The sequence below is a fragment of the Lacerta agilis genome, chromosome 10 (genome assembly GCF_009819535.1).
Source record: "Lacerta agilis isolate rLacAgi1 chromosome 10, rLacAgi1.pri, whole genome shotgun sequence".
Lineage (NCBI taxonomy): Eukaryota > Metazoa > Chordata > Lepidosauria > Squamata > Lacertidae > Lacerta > Lacerta agilis.
The window spans coordinates 27,677,422-27,702,074 of record NC_046321.1 but is presented as its reverse complement, the minus strand read 5'-3'; the positions used below and the strand labels follow the sequence as shown (position 1 = coordinate 27,702,074).

Genomic DNA, 24,653 nt, shown 5'->3' with positions numbered 1-24,653 from the left:
CTTGCTGCAATTAGCTCCCTCTTTATTGTTATTGAGCCTGCCCACTTACCAAAGGCCCAGGTCTAATTAGGGCTGCTCTTGCTACAGCCGGTTCAAACCACACCCACATATTGAAGAGATCTGAGCCAAAGGGTGTATGGCTGTGAGATACAATGAAGAGGAAAGGCAGAGTGACAACACAGACAAACACAGGGCCAGGATGAGAAAGCTGAGCTGACAAGGGTCCCAGAACCTTGCTTCATCCTGGATGGTTCCTGCAGCGGCAGCTCTCACCGACAACATGGCGGCTTCTACCTAGTTTGCCCTCTCACAGGAAGGTTATTTCCCTTTTGTAACCCTTGCGACCGAAAGGTTCTCTGAGCCTGTGTTCCCAGCTTATAGCAGGGAAGCCCTCTCTAGTCCCACCCCATTGCATCAGCTGGGGGCAAGGGTACGCAGAAAGGCAAGAGGAGAAAAACCTGGCAAACATAAAACCGGGGGGGGGGGGGAGAGGAAAAAGGGGATAACTGGCCACTGCATTTCAATCCACGGATAAACATCAACAGTTAATTACGCAAGTCGGGCACCACTTCCCCACCCTCTCCTCATGAAGGTTAAGGGACAGAGGAGGAAGTTCAACATTCAGCCGTTTCGTCTTCAAGTTGATTCTGTCCCCTTTGGATGGCAGAAGAAAAGTGGAAGAAGGGGGAGGGGCCAGTGCAGCTACAGCCATTCTAGGTGAGAGCTGGGCAGAGGCATGGCAACAGGACTCAGTTCGCGACTCGGGCTTACGGACACTAGGAGTATGTGGCCTGGTTGGAGCCAGATTTGACGATGGTGATGACGCTGGCAGTGGCCACCTTGCCAGTAGTGCCGTGTGCGGTGACCGTGCGGGCAAAGCCCTGCAGCGCCTCGTATTTGCCGCGCAAGGCGTCGAGCTCAAGGCGCATGGCGGCATTCTCCCTCGCTAGCTTATCCACCTCCCTCTCCAGCTCCGTCTTCTGCTTCTGCAGCTCCTCCTTCTGACACACCCGCTTGACCCGGCAGCTGGCCGCGTAGCCACGGTTCTTCAGCGTGCGCCGGCGCTGCTTCAGCCGCGCCACCTCCTCCTTGGACAGGCCCCGCAGGTGGTGGTTCAGTTCTCGCACCGACAAACCCATTAGTTCTTCGTCGGAAAGGTGTGGCGTGTTCTCGCCCATTTCCCGTTTGATCTGTTGACGAGCAGAAGGAGCAGGTGAGTATTGAGCATCAGCAAAGCTCGGGGAAAGGGGACACGAGGTGAGGGAGAGCAGCTCAGAAAGGCAAGAAGCCAAGGAGGAAGCTGAGCAGGTCTGGTAACGTTCTGCACAGAGGAAACCCAAGTGCTCTGATAGTCATGATGCACATTATAAAATGCATACATTATGTTTATTTGGGGATGTCAAACCTGTGGCCCTCCAGATGTTGTTGGACTACAGCTCCCATCAGCATCAGGCAGAATGGCCAATGGTCAGGGATGATGGGAGTTGTCGTTTTTAACTACCACACCTCAACGGGACCACAGGTTCCACAGGTCTGCGGTAATTACACATACTTCCAACAGAGATTCAAGAGTGCTTGCAAATTGTGTCTAAAACATGGGTGTGTTTTTATCTAAAAGTACTGAATTTGGTCCGGATCTGACCCTGCACATCTATGCTTTAGTTCCATCAAAGTCCATAGGACTTACAAGTGACTCGTGACTAATTTATCCCATTGTTTTCAGCGGGACTACTCAATGAGATTGAAAGTATGACTAACTTAGTCTGGATTCAACTCAGTGACTTTGAAATGATTAGCATAACAAATCAGTAACTGGTGCAACAGGTGTAGCATAGGCTTCCTATAATCTGATATCCAGCACACTTTGAGGTGTGAGACAATTAAAACAGGAACGTCACCTTGTAGAGTGTCCCCCCACTCCCTGGTTGCCTTAACCTACAAGCTTCAGTTCCGCACCCCTTGAAACCACGCGAAACCTCAAGGCAATTACAGTGAACCAAAAAAAGATTTATAACAGTGTTGTTTTGAATAGAGAAGTGGTGTACCAAAACAAGAAGCAGTAAAATTCAGGCCACTGATGGCTAGCATTAGGAAGGGACACCTGGGACAAGATAAGGAATCAGGTGTCTCTATTTTCAATACCTGCTCAGCCTCAAGTCCTCTTGGCAAATACTGTACACCAGTTGCCCAACACTGCTTTCTTATTATTGTTTCGTTTCCTCAAACATCACGGGTGTGCTCACCTACCACACACCCCTACAGGCTGTTTCACGAGAAATCTCTCAAGAAACCGGCTTGCTCACCTTCCCCTTTCCATTATAGTCCCAGCAAGTGGGAAAACAAGTGTTATAATTTCCAGTTAAGACATTCCTTTTCCTTCCTGTTCCTAAGCTCACTTCTTGTACAATTTGGGTCAAGTTGTGTGCAAGGGGAAGCCCTTTAACTCTATATATGGGGCTGGGGTGAGGAAGGCCCTGGCACGCTTTAAGGAACATGGGGCCAAGGTATCACATCAGACCGATGTTACCAATGTAAAGATAGACTCAAGAAAGAAAATACGGAGGAGGCCTGGAGAGACTCCGATACAACAGGCAAGGTGAGCACATGCTGCACAAACTAATCCTGGTAGCAAAAGGCAGATCATGTTGAACAAAACATAATGTAGTGCGATCACACCCTTAAGAGGAAAAGTACCAGAGGAAGAGCACAGAACATCCTTCCCTTTTCAGCTCCACCCAGACTGGAATCTTTTGCAGTCACTGTCTGCTGCCACTTTCCAAAACATATTTTTGCCCACCATGAGGATTAGAAACTTGCGTTTCTCAAAAACCTTAAGGAAGTCCAGATTCTCAGGATGCTCCTGTGCCTGTTGCTGGTGGGAGGGGAGAAAGTCTTAATTCCACACACTAACCTCTGCACGTATATTTACTGGCTCCGAACTTTCAGGGAGTAGGACAGGAAAAAGCGGGTAATAATAGAGGGAGGAAGCAGAGTTGTGAAATAAGAAATGGAGGGCCCAGAGAAAAGAGGGAAAGTGGAAGGCAGGGGAAAGTAAAGGAGGAGGTGGGGGAAAGCTACAGAAAATACACAGCAGAATTGCTGGGCAAAGGTGCTTTTGCATATTTCTGAATTGTTCCAAATGGGGCCAGGTTTTCCATGTAAATATATGAACAGTTAGTTGCTCACCTGCATAATGACCAGTCTCCCACACTGGCCCACACTTATGGGATGGATCAGCCTCTCTCCCGTCAGACCCTCCCATCCTGGCATGACTTTGTCCTGATCTAGAGATCTACGAAAACAAGGGCTGGGAGAAGCTTGTTCTTCGGTGCAGAGTGACTCTTACCTTTAGGGCTTTGCTCGACAAGCTGTCAGATGACATTTTACGTCGCACTCCCACCGATCCCCAGGAAAAGAGTCTGTAATTGAGCAGGATAGAAAAATAAAATAAAAATAAGCCTGTGATCTCTATTCACCTCTACATTTTGTGCTCTCTGGTGGGTGGGGTGGGTGGAGAGAGGCAACACCTGCCACACAAACGTATCCCTTCCTTTCTTTACCTGCTTGGGTCTCCCAACCCCATCCTCCACTAGCCGTCATGCCAAATGGACAGGCACAGAACAGACACTTGGATTCTTCCCTAAGAAAACCATCCTTGTGGATGGGTGGAAGTATTCTAATGTTCCACAATTCCTTGGTCCAGCAGAGCAAAGGAGAGATACCAGATTGCTGACCCAGTGCCAGAATGAGTCATGGCTGTTGGTTTGTTTTGCTTTAAAAGAACGTTTGTGTTTGTGTGTGTGTGTGTGTGTGTGTGTGTTTAAAAATCTGTTCTGGTTTTCTGATGCTCTCACACACTAGCCCACCTACCTACCCTAAAAGCTAGAGACACACCCACCCTGCAATAGCATCTCTACACTGGGCATGTCCTGCAGCTACCGGAAACTGCACAAGGGCAAACATTTCCTGAGAGAGAGGAAACAGAACGGTGGGGAGCCAGCTGCTGGGTGTGTCTCTGACATGCCACAGTGCCTAGAAAGCCACCAGGGAGAGAGAATTGACACAATATCTTTTTACATGCACAGCAGAGGTATTCAGGCCACTTGGCGGCCGGTGCCTAATAAGCAAGAATCCCCACATCCACAAGTGCAGATGCATTCAAATCTGCTCTCCTTAGGGGATCAGGCATTAAGCAGCTCTGCCTGCAGCCAGGTGTCTATGAAATTTTGGGACCAGCTGTTTCACTAGGGAAAAGGACTATCTCAGTTATATCCATTGGCAGAAACCTTTGCATTGACACCGGCAGCCTGAAGAATTTCTTGTTAAAAGATTTTGCAGCAAAAAGGGCAGCTGGCACCCTTCACCAGCTACCATGACAACCCTGGCAAGGCCCCGCTGCTGCTGTCTGTCCTGGACTCATTATTATTATTATTATTATTATTATTATTATTATTATTATTATTATCTGACCCAACTCCCTCAGCAGTGCCCATTGGCTGGATCTAGCCACCCTTATAAACAAAACAAAAACACCTGTTAATATTTTATTGGTTCTTGTGTCCTCTTAACAAGACAATCAACCAAGAGAAACAATAAAAGGATAATAGCAATTTGTACTGCAGTATCATACAATTCAAAGTTAATGCCACCAGAGCAAAACTAAAAGGGAGTTTGGTGGGGTGGGGAACAGGCTGCAGCAGTACAGACTCCAAATGCCGGAGTGTGTTTACTCCTCCTTGCGCCACTTGCTGAAGGTAGCTGTCACATATGCTGCAAGAGCAGACAAGTCTTCCAACCACTGGGCAATCAGGGGAGGAAACACAATTCCCTCCCAGCATTGCAACACTAACTAGCCTTTTGGCCACCGACAGGACGTGCAAAGTCCAACTACACTGCCCTTCTGTCAAGACGCACAGTGTTGGAATGTAACCGAGTATAGCACGGGCACCTGAGAATTTTAATGATTTTCCCAGGTTCAAGTTTTTATACTGACAACAACTTCCATCCAGATCAGCGCCACTATAGGGCATGGCCAGATCATACGTTTCAGCAGCTATCTGTGGATACAAGGTGTCTGTTCAAAGCACCTGTGAGACTACAGGTTTCCCATTCTCAAAGCTGAAGACTGGAAAGCTATCCCCATCAGGCATGTGAGCCCAAAGCTTGCGCAGTCACCTTGCTATGTACAAATGCTGGACTGGGGAAGCCAGAGTTCATAATCTTTGCTTAGCCCTCACTCACCTAGGGCCAGTTATTTATTTTATCCTAACCTACCTCACAGGGTTGTTGGGAAGGTAAATGGAAGGAAACCATGCCCATGGCCCTGAACTTTTTTTTGAAGAGGAGAGAATAAAAACATTTTTTTTTAAAGGTGCTAGAGATCAGCAAGGATTTCTTTGTTTAAGAACAGGTTTTTTTTTTGTAACTGTCATGCATTTTGAGCTTTTGGGGATAGGGACAATTAGATCCAAACAGGCACCCCCAAAAAAGTTCCCATTTATCGTACTGCTCCAGAAGCCTATGAAAATCAAGCAATTTCCAAAATGCTGGCCGAGTACTGTTGATTCCCTTCTAAAGGGAAAGGGACTCCAAAAACAGACCAACGAAGCCTGAATTTATTCTAAGTGCATAATTTGGGTGTTTGTGTGGAAAGAGAAAAGCACAAAGTAAGATCAGCCTTGCCTCTCTTTCTAAAACTTGATGGGAGCTATACTTCCTTGATTCCAAAGAAAGGGCAAATTAAGTCAGGTCAAATTCAGTCATGTCAGCTTCAGCACCTGAGGTCAGCAATTTATTTTTGCAGGATTTTAATACACATTCCCTCACAGAGGAGCATCAAAGCCCCAGGAATGAAACCTGAGGCAGAAGTTCAAGGCGTGGAGTTCTTTCAAATCCGCAGTAATTTTCCTAAGAGTCATGTTCACCACACAAAACAAACACACACGGTTAGGGCCCAAATGTATTTGTGGAAGATCCCTGGCCGGAGAAATGGCCAGATGTATATTCCCCTTAGAATGAGAGGAGGAGGTAGAGGAGGGAAAAAGTTACTCAAGTCTGTTTGTTTTGCTCATACTGAGACATGCCTAGACAGGAGACTGGGGACAGATGCAACGGCGATGGGCACAGGCCCAGCAGCTAGAGAAACAACAGGTTCCCAAGTCTTGGAGAACAAACAGGACTGCCTGTTTGAGGAAGGCAGAAGAGCCCCACAGTGCCAGCTTGGATTGGGGCACTGCTAACCTGCCTCTCCAGAACCAGGCCAGAGTTTCTTCTAGGAATAGAAACCTAGCCACACATGCACTCAGCAGCTTCAGCTCAGTGAGCAGAAAATACACTCATTTTGTTTGGCTTCTGTTGCCGCAGCTTAGTCAGTCACCATTTTCAACCCTCAGGGCAGCCGTGTTTCCATGGGAGGACAAACAGTACCTGTCTGTACAGTCAAATGACATTCAAGATGGGAGGTAGAGGGGAACCATGAGCTAATACATTTCCTGCCTGCATCCCCAGCACACAGCAGGCACGAAGCTATCCAGGTATAACTAAATACGCCCGATTATGCTACTGGTTCAAAAAAGCATATAGAAAAAGAAGTGACTCTCTAAAGACCTTTTTGGGCAATCATTTCATCTAACCATTGCACATTGTAACTCATTCGTTGTTGGAGTCCCAGGCACCTTTCCCCTTTTCTGGACGGTGCTTGTGCCCCGTGACACAACTCCCTTGCTAATGTCATACTTTAAATATTTTTCATCTTTAACACTTTAGGGGCTGAACATTCCCCCTTCTTGTGCCATTCAGCTGCATGCACACTGGAGAACATCCTTCCCTCCTATGAGTCCCAGGCATTCTGCAAGCCTCTTACTTAATTTCCTTCGTTAAATACTGTACAGCTATCCTCTCCAGTACAAATACATACATCCCACATACATTATGAAGCTTGGTTTGTTTTAACTATGGGAAGGTGTTAGGTGTGAAAACAGAACCCTTCCCTAACTAGGGTTCATTTCGCCATCTCACCCCAGACACTTGCCAAACTACAAAGCAGGCTGGTTTGCTTGTTTGTAGGGAAACTTGTGGCTTAACCCTACATGCAAACCAGGCCACAACACACCTTAAAAGAAAACAAAAACAAGACTATGGATACACACCACTCAGTAGCAACCTGTGGGGGCAAAATAGGGTTGCCAGGTGTCCACTATTTGAGTGGACAGTCCACTTTTTTCACATTATGTTCACTATTCCACCCCCCACAAAATAGTGGACATTTTTTTATTCAAAAGCTTTATGATGAAATGGTATTTTAATACGTGTTAAAATGTTTGTAAGAAAATATATAATTGAAAATTGCCCCTCAACAGTTGGCAGCACCTGGACTGTAGACTGAGCAGGCACACAGGTCTCTCCCCCCCCCCCCCCCGGTAACAGTCGTCCCCACCACAGCGAAGTGCAGTTTTATAATTTATATTTGAATTACACCACTTACGTATTATACCACTTATTTCTAAATTTGCATCTACCCATTTCAACGAGCACATGGAAATTTTTTACACGGACACGTGCTCACTATTTTTGGTGATGTGTTCAGTGGTTACCCCAAATCAGAGTGTATCAATCACTGTGTTGATTGTTAGTGCTGGGGATGAACCATCCCATTTTTGCAAAGCTTCCCCCCTCCGCCACCTAAATGCATGTAATGTATCCCTTCTGAACATGCTGCTTTGGTAAAGGCAAGGGTTAACACTGAAAGCTGAGCAAGAGTTAATAATGAAAGCTCAACCTTCTGTTTGCCTCATCCAGGACCTTTCTTACCCTGAAACAGGGAATGTCACTACGACAAAGTTTGAGAACGCCCATCTGCATGTAAAGTTACTTCTAATATTTCTATTACCCACTTGTGGGGGAATTCAATTTTAAGTCGCTTTGAAACCTCATCTTGGCTGGTGCATAAATGGGGTGTAAGTGAATGAATAAATAAATAAACCCACCATTTAGGACCTCCATACAAACTGCCCAGGGGTGCTGCTAACGGCAGTGGTTTTAAAAGGAAACAAACCAACATTTGTCTGTGAATGTAGTCTTAAGAATTATGAACAAGCCCCAAAGAAGCATACAGTCAGTCTCCTCCCCAACATCCCATCCCATCCCATCTGAAACTAAGGACACACTTTTAACAACAATACCATCTTTGCACAGAAAGAGGAGATTTTTTGGTGGCTCTCCCACAGAAACATAACTCCCACAACCCCTCTAGATGGAGAATCTTGCAGATGTGTTAAAAGTCCTATTTGGGCTAAACCTGCACAGTTAATTAAGACGGAAGAGGAATGGTATTTTCTTCTTCTTTAGCCAACCTGATATTTTTTTTAAAATCATTATCTGCCCCAAGCCCTTCAGACGGGCTTGGCTATCCATCTAAATAAATAAGAGAGAGAGGGAGAGAGGGAGGGAGAGCCCTCTGAGGAGGACCGATAGGTCAGAGACAGCAGGAACGTGGGAGGGAGAAAAGCCGGCTCACTGTGAATCAGCAGAAACAGGTTGCTAAGGCCATCCGTGTTGCCCTCTCCACTGTGCAGTCCACCAGTACCGAAAGTTGAACCTGACTGCTGCAAAGTAGCCAGGCATGCAAGCCGCCCCCCCCCGCCCCCCACCACAAGGTAAAACAGGACAGGTAAAGGAAAACACGAGAAGATGTGGCGTGTCAGGGTTTGCGCAGATGGGAGACGGATGAGATTCCCCAGCCAATGACAGCAGAGGAGTCAAGATGTTCTGGAAGAGGAAGCAGCACAAAACACTCAAAGGATTGCAATACAGAGAGAGTGTCCCTGGCTTTTATTCTTTGCTTATACTCCGAAGTATGGGAGCACTGTACTTGCCAGAGGAAATGGCATGATAAGCCAACATTTCCCAATCTGGTGTGCCCCGCCTCCACCCATGATGTTTGGGAGGTCGATGCCCATCAGCACAGCCAATGGCCAGGAAATATGGGAGTTGGGAATCCAGCAATATTTGGAAGGTATCACATCGGAGACGCCTTGGATACAGGAAAGCCAGGTGCAGCCAAGGTATACTTCCAGTGAAGGGGGGAACAGAGGGGGGGGAGGACACAAAATGAGCCATGTGTTCAGCCTCCCCACCTCACACACTGGGAAGAAAAGAAGACTGGAAATGAGAGCTGAAGCAACGGGTGGTTGGCGGGTGAAATGTTGAAATCAAACTTTGAACGAGGAAGTCCTCTGTTCACAATCAGTGTTGTGTCCAGATTTTGGACAGCTTGGGCAAAACATCCTCCATGGGCCTTTATCCATCAATGGGACCACCTGTTCTCCCCCGCCACTGTCACGATCTGCTCACTTGTCAGAAAAAGAGTGGTCGCTGAGGGGGAGGGAAAGACAACACACAATGGGGGGGGGGAGTGGATCTTGGGAGCCCCCCAGCAATGTGGACCCTGACACCATCCTTTGCTTGATCCTCTCCCCTGAACTCTCTAGGTGGTCATAGGTAAGGCGATATCTTTCAAGCTGAAATTCTCAAGGCACTTACCAGAGAGTAAGCTCCACTGGACACAGTGGAATTTGCTTCCATGTACATGTGCAAAATTTGTGCTGTCAGGCATGTTCCCCACCTCAATTTGCAGTATGGGGATGACGACACTGATCTACCCTAGAGTTTTCGTGAAAATTACTGCATGTTCCTGAAGTGCTACACAGATGCTAAGGTTTTTAATTTTTTTTAAAAAATAGTTCTATAATACTAGAAAGAGTCAGGGCCTTTCTGTACAACCAAGGTATGCTGACCACAACCACATTTCAACCTTTGTGAAATACTCCTGCATTATAGTAGCACTACATTCCATCCCCATGGGTAAGGATGAGAAGAAGCCTTGCAGCAGAGGAAGCTTCTTGCAGGGGCTGGGCTATCCTCACTGCAACCTCCCCCCCCCCCCAATTTTAAAGTGTAAATAAATGTGTGCTCCAGCACAGAAGAGAGGGAAGGGTGGAAAGGGAAATGCCAGGCTCAGATATCTTTATAATGTAGTTCAATGTGCAGATTATAATGTTGCTTAAAGTTGCTGCTAGTAGAAGGTATGGTGTTTAACAGCTCATTGGGGTGGAATATCAACATCATGTCACATCACTGCTGAAAGAATTGCACTAGCTGTCAATTAGTCACCACAGTAGGTGCAAGGTCCTGGCACTGATATACAAAGCCCTATTCAGCTTGAAGCTAGGAACTAGGATACCTAGAAGATTGTCAACCCCTTACATTCCCAACTGATCATCACTCTGTTTTGCAATCATCTGGAGGTACATGCCCGGGAATCACTGGATCTGGACTGTTTTTAGAACTACTCTGTAGAATGTTATCAATTATATTTTATCCGCACAATTGGAATGAATTTCTGGAACCAAATTGCTTTTTCTGTGCAGCCTGAGCAGGAGCAGTCACCATTAAGACGAGGTCGGAAGAAGCCAACATACATGGGACTGTCCTTGGATCGAACAACTTTTCCTTAACTTCTCAAAGCTCTCAACCTAGCTCAAGGTTGTCATCTGAACTAGCCGGGTGTTTAACTAAGAATCAATCACAGTCAGTCCATCATTTGAAAAATAAGACTTTAGAGCCGTCTTGCCCCAAAATGGCAAACAGGCATTCCATTTTGGCGATTGATACCTTGGCTTAAGGAGCGATTTGGCACCTAGCTTATAGATCTGCATTTATAACACTGCCTGCTTTACTCAAACCTCTGCTGCTGTTTAAACCTGCATTTTCCCTCTCATTTAACAGAAGTGCAGCTATCCCCACCTCATATATTTTGTCTCACCCTTTCATGAACTCGAGAGAATTCTTCTTTAAGGAAGTTCATAGGGTGCTGCAGGCCACTGTGTGTGTGTGACGGAGAGGGGGGCAGTGATTTGTGCCAGACACCACTAATTGCGTCATAGGGAATGTCCAAGAAGTCTCCATGACACTTGTGTAACCACATTCCATGAAGCAAGCAGAGTAGGTGGAAGGGGGAGGAGTACTGGGGGAAAGTACTGCTCCCCTCACCTCGCTAAAGTAGAAAATACTGTGCTGGGACATAAAGAACAGATGGGTAGACTGCGTACAACTAACTAGTAAACAGAATAACAAACAATAAAGCCATTCATTGGAAAGGCTTAGAAGTGCACAGCAGCCAGAACGGTTTGTAGCAAGCAAGTGCCCTTGGTGTTATACTTCTCAGGATCAGGAAACTAAAGTCAAATAAGAGGTGTATGTTAGGATAGGGTTGGCATATGTCTGGGAATTCCTGGACATGTCCTCTTTTGGCAGTCCTACATGCCCAATCCAGGGGCTATTTTACATTTTAAAGCAAATGTCCTGGATCTTGGATTTTAAAATTTGTGTGTATGCAGGTGGCTGTGGTTCAGGCTCTGGCAGTTGCCCTAAAAAAGCTCAACAACCTTTTGTGTCCAGATTTTTACCTCTTGAAATATGGCAACTATGTTAGGATATTTAAATAGGTCTATGGGCTTGTGCTCATTCTCCTGCCCTCTTCTTGGAGGAGAGCTTCTTTCCACTCTCCTTATGTTTGAGGAAGGAGGCTGCAAACAGCTAGGAGATAAAAAGCATTACTCTGAAATATAAACATCTGTTTACCTTAACTTGCCAATTAAGTACACGCATCAGCAACCCTCTGTGCAATGAAGCACTGTGACTGAAACCCTAGTTAGCTCCATAGAATTCAATGGGACTGCTGGCCTAAACGCAGCTTGAGAGATGGTTCGCAACAGGGCATTTGCATATTTCTGTGTACTTTTCTCTGTTCCCGAAGAGCATGTTAATTGAACTTGAAAGCAAAAGCGAGATGCAGGCAAGGTGGAGAAGAACAGCACATCCCAAAGACCTTTAAGTGCTGCAGTCGACATTTGAGTAGACCCATTAAAAATAATGGACATTATTAACCTAGCTTCACTGATCATAATGGGTCTACTTTGAGATGGGCTGTGTACACGGCATACATTTAAAACACATTCCTTAATGTGCTCTAAATGTATGGTGTATACACAACCTAGAACGTAGTTGGACACAACCCTAAGGCTACAATCCTAAACCCATTTATTGGGGAAATGCCCCTCTGAACACCGTGCAACAGAGGAATCGTGCACAGGCTCGCACTGCACGGGGACTCACAGAAATGACATCATCACTGGGTGACTAAGGAATAGCAGCACAAATGCATAATATAATTCAGTGGCAACTATATGGGTTAACATGGGTTAGAAGTCAAGACAGTAGAAACAGATGCAGCATCTGGACAGAGCCCTGTTAGGAACATAGGAAGCTGCCTTTTGCCTAATCAGATGACTGGCCCTTCTAGCGCCCACACAATGATTGACAGCAGCTCGCCATGTTTTCAGAAATGGAGTATTGCCCAGCCATACCTGGCGTCGCTGTGGATGACCTGGGACCTTTTGTATGCAAAGCAGCTGCTCTACCACCGAGCTTTGGCTCTCCCCAGCCCTCTTTTTCCACTTGGCCCCCCTAATGTGCAATACCAACCAGCCACAATACTGATAAGCAACCAATCCTCGTCCAACCACAACTCCAGAAGAATCCAACATCTCTGCCTCACTGCCTTCAATAACTGGCATAGGTGCTCCAGACAATTCAGTGGGTGGCGGCAGAGATCAAAATAAAAACTCTCACCCCGTTTTGCATCAGGTTCACTGAGCCTACCACCATCTCTATGTAAACTCTGCAGCATAAGCTTCAAAGCCTTTCAAACTTGGGAGTTGCCAACTCAACTCCTAGAGGAGTTAAGGCAGGAGATAGTCCTTATATTTTGCCTGCTGGCACAAATCATTATTATGGCATTAATTTAAGTGAAGCATTCCAAGATGTGCACTGTCGTAGACCTGGCATCCAACTTCTGATGAATCTTACTCACCTCACTAGAGAGTTGCTACTTCAAAACTAGCCGATACTTCTCAATGCTGTGTATGCTATTTCGAAAGCAGAGGCAGCTTGTAATTGCATATGCATAAACATCTGCAGACAGCTGAACTCCAGCATAATAGTATCAAATGCTCAAGATAGTTCCTTGGAGGACACCAAGTTGTGCTTTCTAAGCCAACAAGAAACAGAAGGTTTACAAGACCACTTTCCCCACCAAGCAGCGACTTCTTGAAACCCCTTCATAACCGATGTTGCTAGACTACAACTCCCATAATCCCTGACCATTGGCTGTGCTGGCAGGGGGCTGATGGGAATTGGGGGTGCAACAACATCTGCAGGGGCATAGATTTGCCAACGCTGCCTTATATACCCAGAATGGCTTCCCCACTTAGTTACAGGTAGGTAGCCGTGTTGGTCTGCCGTAGTCGAAACAAAATAAAAAATATTAAAAAATCCTTCCAGTAGCACCTTAGAGACCAACTAAGTTTGTTCTTGGTATGAGCTTTCGTGTGCATGCACACTTCTTCAGAACTCAGTTCCCCACTCAGTGTTCTCCAAATCAACATCCATCAAGTTTCAAGAACTACCTGTGTCAGGAACTAGGCCAAAGGGAGGCCAAATCATTGCAAACTGTTTTCTAAAGCTTGGATTCCCTCAGATCAACACTGCATGAAATAAGTGTGGTAGAAAAGGGACCCGTGTCAATTATCTGTTATTTGTGAGCAGATTCAGTGTACATGGCTCTTTCATAAGTAGTCTGTGCAATGAGACAGGATCCTGCCTGAAGGAGCTTCCAATTTAAATGTTGACAAAGGAGGTGGGAGAAAAGGGAGGATACAGATGGATTAATGTGATCGAGTGCCAATGTGGATCTGTTTGGTATCAACCTATATTATAGAATATGATATGTAGGCTAATGGAACATAATTCCAAAGGGCATTAGCCAGGCACCATCTCTGTCTGTCTTTCTGGTGCCTACGGAACACCTTCATCTTTAAACAAGCCTTTCAAGCAGCTATCTTTATCCTAGTCTGCATCTGTATTGCAACTATAGTTCAGTGTTTTTCAACCACTGTTCCGCGGCACACTAGTGTGCCGCGAGATGTTGCCTGGTGTGCCGTGGGAAAAATTGAAAAATTCAAGAGAATTACTTTATATATAGTCAATATAGGCACAGAGTTAATTTTTTTAACATTTTCTAATGGTGGTGTGCCTCGTGATTTTTTTCATGAAACAAGTGTGCCTTTGCCCAAAAAAGGTTGAAAAACACTGCTATAGTTAACTATCTTTTTATGTGAAATGGTTTGATATATGGAACTGTTTTTAAACTTTTCTGCTTGCAACTGTTTCGTTTTGTAATTGTATGTTTTATTTCTGCAACCTGCCTTGGGACCTTCTGATAAAGGGTAGGTTAGAAATTAAAATAAATAAAAAATAGTCTGAGGGGTAGCTCAGTCATTACAGCATGAGACTCTTCATTTCAGGGTTATGGGTTCAAGTCTCACATTGGGCAAAAAGATTCCTGCACTAGATGACACTTGTGGTGCCTCCCAACTCTACAATTCTATGATTCTACTGTTGACTTGTTCCCAACATAACCTTAGTTCAATATGACCTAAAGCTGATTTTAGGTCAGAGAGAACCAGGTATCTGATAGGATTCTGATAATTCTGAATTTAGGAGATGAGGATTACTAGGTCTCTCTGGGTACTATTGCAGGATTGCCCCAGGTCAAAAGGTGCTGCTATATAAATTTATGACCTATGGATCAAAAGACCATACATTTTATGGTCCATGAACCAAATTTATATCTAAATCAAAAAATGGACATAGTGATTTGAGGATATTGTGATGTGGTATGGAGACATCTATAAGAAAGAGTTAATTATCTGCTTAATTTCTATTCTCTGAATAATGTTATCTGAAAGAATCCAGCTCAGCTTTAACAATAGCAGCTAAGATCTCTGTCTCTATGTCGGTCTGAACTTTCACTTTCCATTAGGATGGAATCCAGTGTTGCAACAGTCTCATGCCTATAGGGGTGGCTTTCATATTTTTTTAGACTTCTTCATCCATAATCCCTGGCCATTGGCCATGCTTGCTGGGGATGATGGGCATTGGAGTCCAAAAACATTTGAAAGACCACACAGGTTTCCCGTCTTTGTGCTACATATTAGAGGAGGGCTGACACATACTAGCGTATTATCTGTGGCAGGCAGAAGAGGAGCAAAGCGAAAGGAAACTCTGAAGCCGAGTGGTATTTAAAGATTAGTTTCTTTCCCCACCCTTCTACGCTTCTCCCCTTTTCATATGAAGTACAATTTAGTCCACTTAATTCCATGTCAATTTAAAATTAATGTGAGACAGGACAGAGTAACAGCCACGTGAAAATGATAAAGACTCAACTAGGGTGAATGAAGATCACAGAAAGTCCCTCAGGCTCAGAGGGAGCCCGGCTACACCCTGGCTTCACAACTCAAATTTGCAGACCAGCAATTTAAATGCTGGCTCAGCTATCCGTCTTGCTTTAGGTGACCTGTTCACCTTTTTGTTATTTGGACACATGAATTTATACCTTTTTTTTTAACCTTCAAATAGGTTGTCTGTGCAGATTTTTGCAGCCATCATGGGGGACTAGCCACTCATTTCTTTTTTACTTTCTTATATTTACACTCCACTTTTCTTATATCATGGAGTCTAAGGTAGCATACAAGTGGTTCACAGGAAGTCACCCAACCAACCAGGCAGTGATCAGATCCAGACCAACTTGGCTTCAGTCAAGAAGCCGCCTCATATAACTTCAGACAAGACAGCAGTAGCCAGCTTGCAAACCCTCCCAGAAAGCCTGACTCTGGACATCTGAATTAGGTCACTGACTGCCCTGAGATTTTGTGATGAAGGGTGGAATATGAATCTAAATAACAACAACAACAATGAGGAGGAGGAGGAAGTAGTGGGTTCCTGCACGTTTCATAGTTGTGTATTCCTGTCTAGTCCTGTCCTTCTTTATATCGGAAAGCTCAAGTTTGAACTCAAGATAGAGAGGCATTTGCTTCTAAACTGGTCCTTTGACTCTATACCTTTCACATGTCATGAGTCACAGTCATCCCAAACAAAAATGCTAACAGCCCAGATTTCCTTGGAACAGAGCCTCATCGATTGCAGGTGAAACTGACAACTGCAGCCCATTTACTCACGTTTACTCAGAACCTGCTCCATCAAGTTCAATGGCATTTACTTCCCAGTAGATCTGAATGGGATGGCAACCCTAAGAATAGCATGGCAAATCACACCTGCTAAAATCCCTTCTTCTACACAACTATTAAAGGTGCAGGATTCAGCACATCAGCTTTCTCCCCTCTTCATCTGGCCACCCTATCTAGGAAATGCACTTAGGATCAATGTGCCAGTTTTCTATTTATTTAATAGATGCCACCTTTCAGCAAAGCCTCCAAGGCAATTTACAACAACACAATAAAATACAAATCTCATGTGATAAATAGAAGCATCTTAAAAAAATGAAGCAGCATTACACTCCTAAGCAGCATTGGGTTTAGCAGATAAGCACCAGTCCTTTGAATTGTCCCCTATTCCAGCAACATCCTCCCTTCCTCATTCATGTTATGGGAACCAAAACAATACTTTGGCTTGGGAAGGGGGAACCACAGGTATGGAATCACATGGATGAGCAGGAGCCCATGTACAGTTAAAGTATCACCATCAGGATTTGCAGTTATGCAAATAAACAATGTGTGACAGCTGAACAAGTCCAGACATTCAGATATATACTGCAGCACACGAAAGTTCCCTCAGTGGAGAGAGGGGTGGGGCCAGAGCACATGTTTCATAGGCCAAGAGGTACATTTCCCAACATCTCCAAATAAAAACCTGCAGGTAACAATGACAGCTGCTGCCAGTCAGTGTGAAGACAACACTGGTTTAGACCAACCAATGGCTTGGATTGTAATAAGGAAGTTTTGTATTCTCAGTTTATTCTGTCCCAATAGCAGAGGTGGCAATCTTTTGGCCTTCTAGATTTTGCTCAATGACAACCCCCATCAGTCTGAGCAAGCACAGCCGATGGCCAGAGATGATGGGAGGTGTCTTATAGCAACATGGGGGGGGAGGCAAAGGTTCCCCACACCTGCCCCCCAGAGTCTAAAAACAAGTTACACACCACCCTCTTGAATGTTCCATTTCCCCTCTTCCTCCCTGTCAAATGCTTCTCTAGGGACAGATATCCACCTTTCTGTTTCTCTTTGAAGTGCTGCATATCTTGATGGTGCTAAAGATAGTATCAGCCAACTTTGACCAATGCTTTCCTCTGTCTAGCTCAGGAGTCAGCAACCTTTTTCAGCTGTGGGCCGGTCCACCGTCCCTCAGACCTCGTGGGGGGGCTGGACTATATTTTTTTTGGGGGGGGGGAATGAACTTATTCCTATGCCCCACAAATAACCCAGAGATGCATTTTAAATAAAAGGACTCATTCTATTCATGTAAAAAAACGCTGATTCCTGGACCGTCTGTGGGCCGGATTGAGAAGGCGATTGGGCCGCATCCGGCCCCTGGGCCTTAGTTTGCCTACCCCTGGTCTAGCTCGCCTGGACTCTTCCCACCTGCATTTGAGAGAAACTTGCTGCAGTGTAGCTGCATGTGATCTGTGTATGCATGAAGGAGGACACGTTCAGAGGTCACAGTTACTTTTGCGATGACCAACTTGGGGGGCTTGGGGGGCTTTCAGAGGGTTGGCCAACCTTGAAAGTGGCTGAGAAAAAGGTTAGCAAAGTCCTGGTGCAGCACACGTTATCTTCAGAAACAACAAGCACCAGATTTTCTGCGCACAGAAAGCATTACTAAATGTAGGCCTAATGAAAGAATTTCCTAAGCAGAGTAATAACTAGCCTGTGGACCAAGCCATTAGTTGGAGAATTACATTCCTCAGAAGCCATAAACATGCATCAAAGAGTTTATAGCAGGCCAGAGATGGAACCACAGAGTACCTGTCCGTGGCAAAGGTTTCTGTGAAAACCGCGACAGCTAATTGGACTCTCAAAATATTGTTATTCTTACTTACTCCTGCATATTCATTTTTTAAAAAAAATTATACTATGCAGGCATTCATATACAAACATCAGACCCTCTTTATAAGAAGCAGAAAATTATATGTTAAATATGTGCACTATGTTTATAGTGGGTAACTTTTTATACCCAGATTGGCGGGGTATAAACAAACAAACAAACAAACAAACAAACAAATTAAAAGCACCTTACAGTCTTAGAAATTCTGACCTGCGAGTCCCTGAACTTGAATGTGCCAAACAATTGACAACTGACTATGTGCCTTGAATGATGTTGCTTTCTTGTTTTTATGCTAAATGAATCAAAAGAAAAATTAGCAGCCAGGGAATTATTATTTTTGTTGCCTCCCTGGAGGGAGGTGGTCTGTTTTGTTGTTTACTGTATCATCGCTTAAGAAAATTGAAACATTACAAAGAATCAAAGAATTGTAGAGTTGGAAGAGACAGCAAGAGTAATCTTCAATGCAGGACCCACATGTTTTTACAGTTTCCTCACGAGTGATTGTATCTTTTGAGGGCCTTGCCTGTTTTCTCACCCCCTGAATTTAGTAATTTTCCTAACTATGATATCCATTGGGTAACCTTTGCCTTTCAACCTACAGTTTTTTTCCTCTTCTTTCAACTGTCCCCCTTTTACCTTCTATTCTCTTTTCTTTCTCTGAAGCTATTTATCTGTACAGCCAGCCACCACCAAACTCACTGGCAAAATTGTAGCCATCTCAGCTGGACAGGCTCAGGTAGGTCTTTTCTGCATTGTGTGGCTAGACTACTACACAACGGGATACAGGATAAAAATAATATTTTTAAGAAAATGCCCAAAGAGAATCAAATTACTAGTCAAATAATATAAAGTGGTTAGTGTCAAATAATAGAGAACTGGTTACTCTCAAGCTCATGCTAGATGCTACTGGGGTGGCCAGATGCAACAGGGGGCACTGACTCCTGTTTCTTTCATAGTTGCATAGAAGACGGAATATCAGTAGGTGTAGCTTGCAAGACAGGTTTCCTGGTGCCCACCTGCCACCTACTCTGGCATTGTTTACGCACTGGGCTAAAACCACATTATTCTCTTGCGGCCTCTTGGGTTCCAAAATTATTCTTAAAATTGACGTGGCTGTTTTGCTTCTGCACTCTCTCTCTCCCCCCCCCAACCCCACATTGTTTGAGCTTTGTAATGGGGTGCTCATTTTGTTGTTTTAAATGACTGTCAGTTTTATATCATATTTTACATACCTGCAGCCCTCCAGCCGTTGTCGGAAAAACCTCGATCATCCCTAACCGTTGGTGTGGATAGGAGTTGGAGTTAAGATTCCTTTAAAATCTGGAAGGCCACAGGTTTCTCGTTTGTGATATCTCTCTCTCTCTCTCTCTCTCTCTAGATATCTTGCCAGTTTTCAAGAGGGGATGGGATTCCTTCCTGATCCCAAATAGTTAGTTAGGACTCCCCAGGCATAGAGGATACTCACACCCACCCAGCCTTTTTCTAGAGAACATTCACACAGCACTGCTCCAGACCAGAGTATTCCCGTTTTATTTTTGTCCTTTAAAATGCTGATCTGGAAACTCTCCTGTGGAAGTTTCCCAAAGCACCCCCTCCGTGTTCCCATTCCTTGACCTCTTGTCACCAGACTCCCAGCCCCCTTCCGGAGGGTCAAAGAACCTGCTTGGGGAATCCCTCCTCCTCTACACGTCTCCCCCGGCCCGCCAAAGCCAGTACGCCGTTCTCTGAAAATAACAACTGGCTTTTTTAACTACGCGGTATGGCGTGGGGCGTGGGGGGGGGGAGGAGGAGGAGGTAAACAACCCTAAAACTGAAGTCGGACCTACACATAACCAGAGGATTTTCTGGCTGAGACCGCCCTGCCACCCCGAAACCCACCATCAGATCCCAGATCACGTCCGTGCCAGACAGACATCTTTACATGTGACCAAGGCCGCAGCACGTGCATACACATGGTTAACATGAACTATGAGTAACTCCAATGTTATTAAGCGATTTCCTGCCTTTTTGCAGCTGTCTCGGCTCTCTCGCAACTGCGTGGATTTGCGTGGACCGAAGACGGAGACCGAAAAAAGGGGGGGGAGGAGGAACCCACGTACATTCTTGTTGGATCGGGCGCCTTTCTATACCCCCACAGACGAAAACTACGCTCGTGGACAGAAAACGCTACCTAAAAGAGCCTCGCGAGGGGATCATGGCTCTCGCTCTCGTGTCCTGAAGGAAATCGACACCAGAAGCCACTCCTCGCAACCGAAAATAAAGCCACGAAACGCGGTTTTCCGCCCAGCCGTCAGCCTCGGTGCGCCCGCGTTGTGCGCAAGGCGTCGCGGAGCCCCCGCGGGGAAGGCGCCCGGGCGCCCAGAAGCAGAAAGAGCCCACCCTTCGTCCTCTGACGTCTCTAAGTTTCCCTACTACAGAGTTGCAAACGCACCGTCCACTTACTTCGCCCGAACGCCCCGAGTCCGCCTTTTGTTCGCTGCCCTTCTCCTTCCCTTCTCTCCTTCCTTGGGGAGCCCCCGCGTTTTTCTCGCCGATTCGGCTCCCCAAATCTCCTTGTTTATTTCTGTAAACGAGGTTGTTGTTTTCCGAGGAGAAGGGCTGAGCTGGGCTCTGCGCTGCGATCTGCTGAGTTGTAATATGAGTTTCCTGGAATTACTCACTCACAGGATTCTTTTCATTCATAAAAACACAGTCATGCGATGACATCATTCTTTCCCCTCCCTCCCCATCTTAGTGAAGGGCACAGGCAGGAGAGAGGTGAAAGGAAGCTGCCATCTTGGTGCTGGGCATTTCGTCTTAAAGGGACCCGCGCCTAAATCTTTTACTGGTGCTAGTGCTCCTTTTCCAGAATTAGCAGTCCAGTCGCCATCTGCACGCCGATACAAACAAATGGATTGTTTCTGAGGAAAGGGGGAGCCACTGAAAGTCAGGAGGCAAAAATGCCAGCTTCAACTATACTACTATTTTTGTACACCTTATTATGAAAAAAGTTCCTTGTTTCTGAACACTATAACTCACAACTTCCTACGTTAGCCTTTAACCCAAGGGTGGGGAACCTGCGGCCCTCCAGACGTTGTTGAACTCAAGCTGCCACAAGCCTCAGGCAGCATGGCCCATGGTGTAACACATTACTGCTTTAACAACTTGTGATTGGCCGAAAATCATCAGGTAGCGCTTATGATGGGAAAACTTTATTGGATTAATTTCTGCCTGCTCCACAGGCCTGCAAACACATTCCAAGACCACCACTGTTTCTCTTGTAAGTCCTTCATAGCGATGGTCTGTCTGGTCCTGCTTCCTTCCTGTTAAATTTTGCTACAGCTTTCAGTTCACCAGGTGAGAAAGAACACACCTCCTCAAGTCAGATAGAGCAGGAAAAGGAGAGAGATAGAAATAGCATATTGTTATTCACTCACCACACTTCCCTAAGCTATGAGGAGATCAAGGAGCAGTGCCAAAGTTTGCTTTAGATGAGAGCGCACTGGAGACGTACTTGATGTCCGCTTTATTTACAAATATACAAGTAGAACCTATTGGAAGAAAGAAATACAGCTGTCCGACAGCAGGCAGCAAATCTGCTGACCTCTGCATCAGATTCCTAGAGAGAGCAGCTGCAGCAGCCAGCTCCAAAGCTGCCTCCCATCCAAACTCTTGGCTCTGTTCTCTAAATTCAGACTGTAAAAATGGAGAGAGCTGATCTTAGACCCCCTGCTCTCTTACAGGTGAATTGCCCATGCCAGAAATCACCTTTACCATTATTTTGTCCTAGCTGCTCTGACCACATCCACACCATATATTTAAACCACATGACACGCCCCCCACCCCTGAATCCTGGGAACTGTAGTTTGTTAAGCGTGCTCAGAATTGTAGCTCTGTGAGGGGTAAACTTCAGTACCCAGGATTCTCTGGGGAAAACCACATCCGTTAATGTATGTGGGCAGGACCCCTGCCAGAATGATCAAACTCTCCAAACTGACAACAGTAGCCTACTGTGTGTTAAATCATCAACTGTATTTAATACAGCCATCCAGCTTATACATGTATACCAACTGTTTATTTTAAAAAGCAGCAGCGGCAAGTTGGATAATTATTGGAAGGTAAATCTACAGTGGATATGTTTAAGCCACTTTTAAGAGTGGCAGTGTAGAGTTTGGAGTTTGGTGGGGAGCAGCTCTCCTGGGTTTTACAAAGGGGTTGTTTCCAGCCCTACCTGGAAATACCAAGGACTTCTGTATATGACGCATGTGCTCTCCCACAGAGCTACAGAACTTTCCCCAATGTCATTAGGGTGACCAGATGCAAAAGAGGACAGGGCTCCTGCACCTTTGATAGCTTGTTCCACAAAGTCAACATAAAGGTAAAGGGAAAAGGGACCCCTGACCATTAGGTTCAGTCACAAACAACTCTGGGGTTGCGGCACTCATCTCACTTTACTTGCCGAGGGAGCCGGCGTACAGCTTCCGGGTCATGTGGCCAACATGTCTAAGCTGCTTCTGGCGAACCAGAGCAGTGCACGGAAACACCATTTACCTTCCTGCTGGAGCGGTACCTATTTATCTACTTGCAATTTGACGTGCTTTCGAACTCACCCCATCACGGATTCGAACTGCCGACCTTCTGATCGGCAAGCCCTAGGCTCAGTGGTTTAGACAACAGCGCCACCCGCGTCCCGGTAAAGTCAACATGTTGTTGTTTAGTTGCTTAGTCGTGTCCGACTCTTCGTGGCCCCATGGACCAGAGCACGCCAGGCACTCCTGTCTTCCACTGCCTCCCGCAGTTTGGTCAGACTCATGTTGGTTGCTTTGAGAACACTGTCCAACCATCTTGTCCTCTGTCGTCCCCTTCTCCTTGTGCCCTCAATCTTTCCCCACATCAGGGTCTTTTCCAGGGAGTCTTCTCTTCTCATGAGGTGGCCAAAGTATTGGAGCCTCAGCTTCAGGATCTGTCCTTCCAGTGATAACTCAGGGCTGATTTCCTTAAGAATGGATAGGTTTGATCTTCTTGCAGTCCATGGGACTTGCAAGAGTCTCCTCCAGCACCATAATAAGTCTCCTCCAGCACCATAATAAGTCAACATAGTTATCCACAAGAAGCACTGTGCAGTAGTTTATTTTTAAAAGGATTTTCAGTACTTATTCCTAAAAGATTTGTACGAGTCATGCCCTGACATTTTCTCTCAGAACCCCTTTAACTTCCTAAATATTTCAGTTTCTGAAGATAATAAGACTTCAGATCACTGCTTTCATAAGCCTTCATGTTGTGGTCAAAGTTATATGTTCTCTTGGGGGAGGAAGAGGATTAAAGTAAGAGTTCATTCTGCTAGTCTCTCACACCCTCACCAAATGACAACCCAGGATTTGGAAGCAGGAATGGAGCAGTGGCTATCTGGGTAGACATCTGGTCTCCTAAACCTGCTTGCACCCAGGTCTGCCTCACCTATGGACAACCCTTAAAAAAATGCCTGATTTGAAACCGGCCCAACCAGTTCTGTTGACTGATAGCAAGCCAGGTACTGTAATTTGTTTTTTTTTTAAGCATCACTCTTACACAACAGGAACATTCATTTTCAGATATGAATGCATATGCAAGTGAGCATTGGCTTACTTAGTAGATAGGGGAGATCTCAGCTGTAAATATTGGCTGCAACTTGACAAGATTTCAGCTGCAGCCGGAGGCATGTGTACTAATTAGTTATTGTTATTAATAATACTTAACATAATTATTTAAATGTATACAATTGTCTATCAACAATATAATATTTCCTGGGCGGCATATAATAAAAACCAGGAGGGCCAGTAATCTTAGTGACTTGACACTAATAACTAAAGTGAATTAGAATGACATGCCACATTTAATCAAGTGCCAAATATGCGTTAAAAGGTCTTACCCCATTTACAAGACTTTAACCAACCTGATTATTACATTAGAAGTGTGCATGCACACGAAAGCTCATACCAAGAACAAACTCAGTTGGTCTCTAAGGTGCTACTGGAAAGAATTTTCTATTTTGTTCGGATTATTACTATTATTATTAATCAAACGTCTATACAAAACTTCATCCAAAGATCACAGGGCGGTTTACAACATAAAAATACAAAATGAAAACACAAAATACATACCATAACAATCACCACCACCACCAATAACCCCCTCTCACAGCACTTTTAAAAGTCCATAGATTGTTTAATCAGTTATATAGTTACTACATAACACAGATTAGAGCCAAATACACTCTGCTGCCACCTGCCTCTTGGTCCTTTTCTGGTCTCTGCTGCAGAAGTGAAAAGTCTCCAGGTAAAGTCAACTAGTGGAAGGTGGGAGAGCAGGTAGATCTCATTCCCTCTCCCCCAGTCTCTCACTAGGGCCTGCAAACGCCTTCTCCTTCTTTCCTGGGCATGCTGCCAATAACAGTTTGCACTGGTTCAAAATGTATTGCTCTGGGAAGCCCACCAGAGTGAGTGCTTTGCTGAGAGGCAGTGACTCTGGAACTATGACCCCCCAACCACCCCATGGACCACAACTAAGTGCACAGCTTGTTCACTGTAAACTGGTGTGCACCATCCTAGTATAGGTTAGATTAATTAAACTTCCAGGTTTTCAGTAGATAAAATACTGGGTAAAAATGACTTTAAAAA

At 45.2% G+C, this 24,653-nt stretch overlaps 1 protein-coding gene across 3 annotated transcripts; it reads right to left on the bottom strand.

Moving 5' to 3' along the window:
• MAFF (MAF bZIP transcription factor F) lies at positions 1-20,671 on the bottom strand. Of its 3 annotated transcripts, none has more exons than XM_033162154.1 (3): positions 20,461-20,671; positions 3,347-3,419; positions 1-1,190 (listed from the first exon to the last, which is right to left on the bottom strand). In XM_033162154.1, the coding sequence occupies exons 2-3, from the start codon at positions 3,380-3,382 to the stop codon at positions 777-779; spliced, it is 450 nt and encodes a 149-aa protein (XP_033018045.1). In that variant the 5' UTR covers positions 3,383-3,419; positions 20,461-20,671; the 3' UTR covers positions 1-776. The 3 variants fall into 3 exon arrangements, with proteins under 3 accessions (XP_033018045.1, XP_033018044.1, XP_033018043.1); XM_033162153.1 differs by lacking the exon at positions 20,461-20,671 and adding an exon at positions 20,022-20,045; XM_033162152.1 differs by lacking the exon at positions 20,461-20,671 and adding an exon at positions 19,251-19,332.
• Positions 20,672-24,653: the final 3,982 nt, after the last annotated feature.

Bases quoted from the DNA above. Each gene is read 5' to 3' on its own strand.
- MAFF (XM_033162154.1), bottom strand. From the start codon at position 3,382: ATGTCATCTGACAGCTTGTCGAGCAAAGCCCTAAAG. The intron at 1,191-3,346 runs GTAAGAGTCACT...GCTCGTCAACAG, and splicing joins TGTCGAGCAAAGCCCTAAAG to ATCAAACGGGAAATGGGCGA.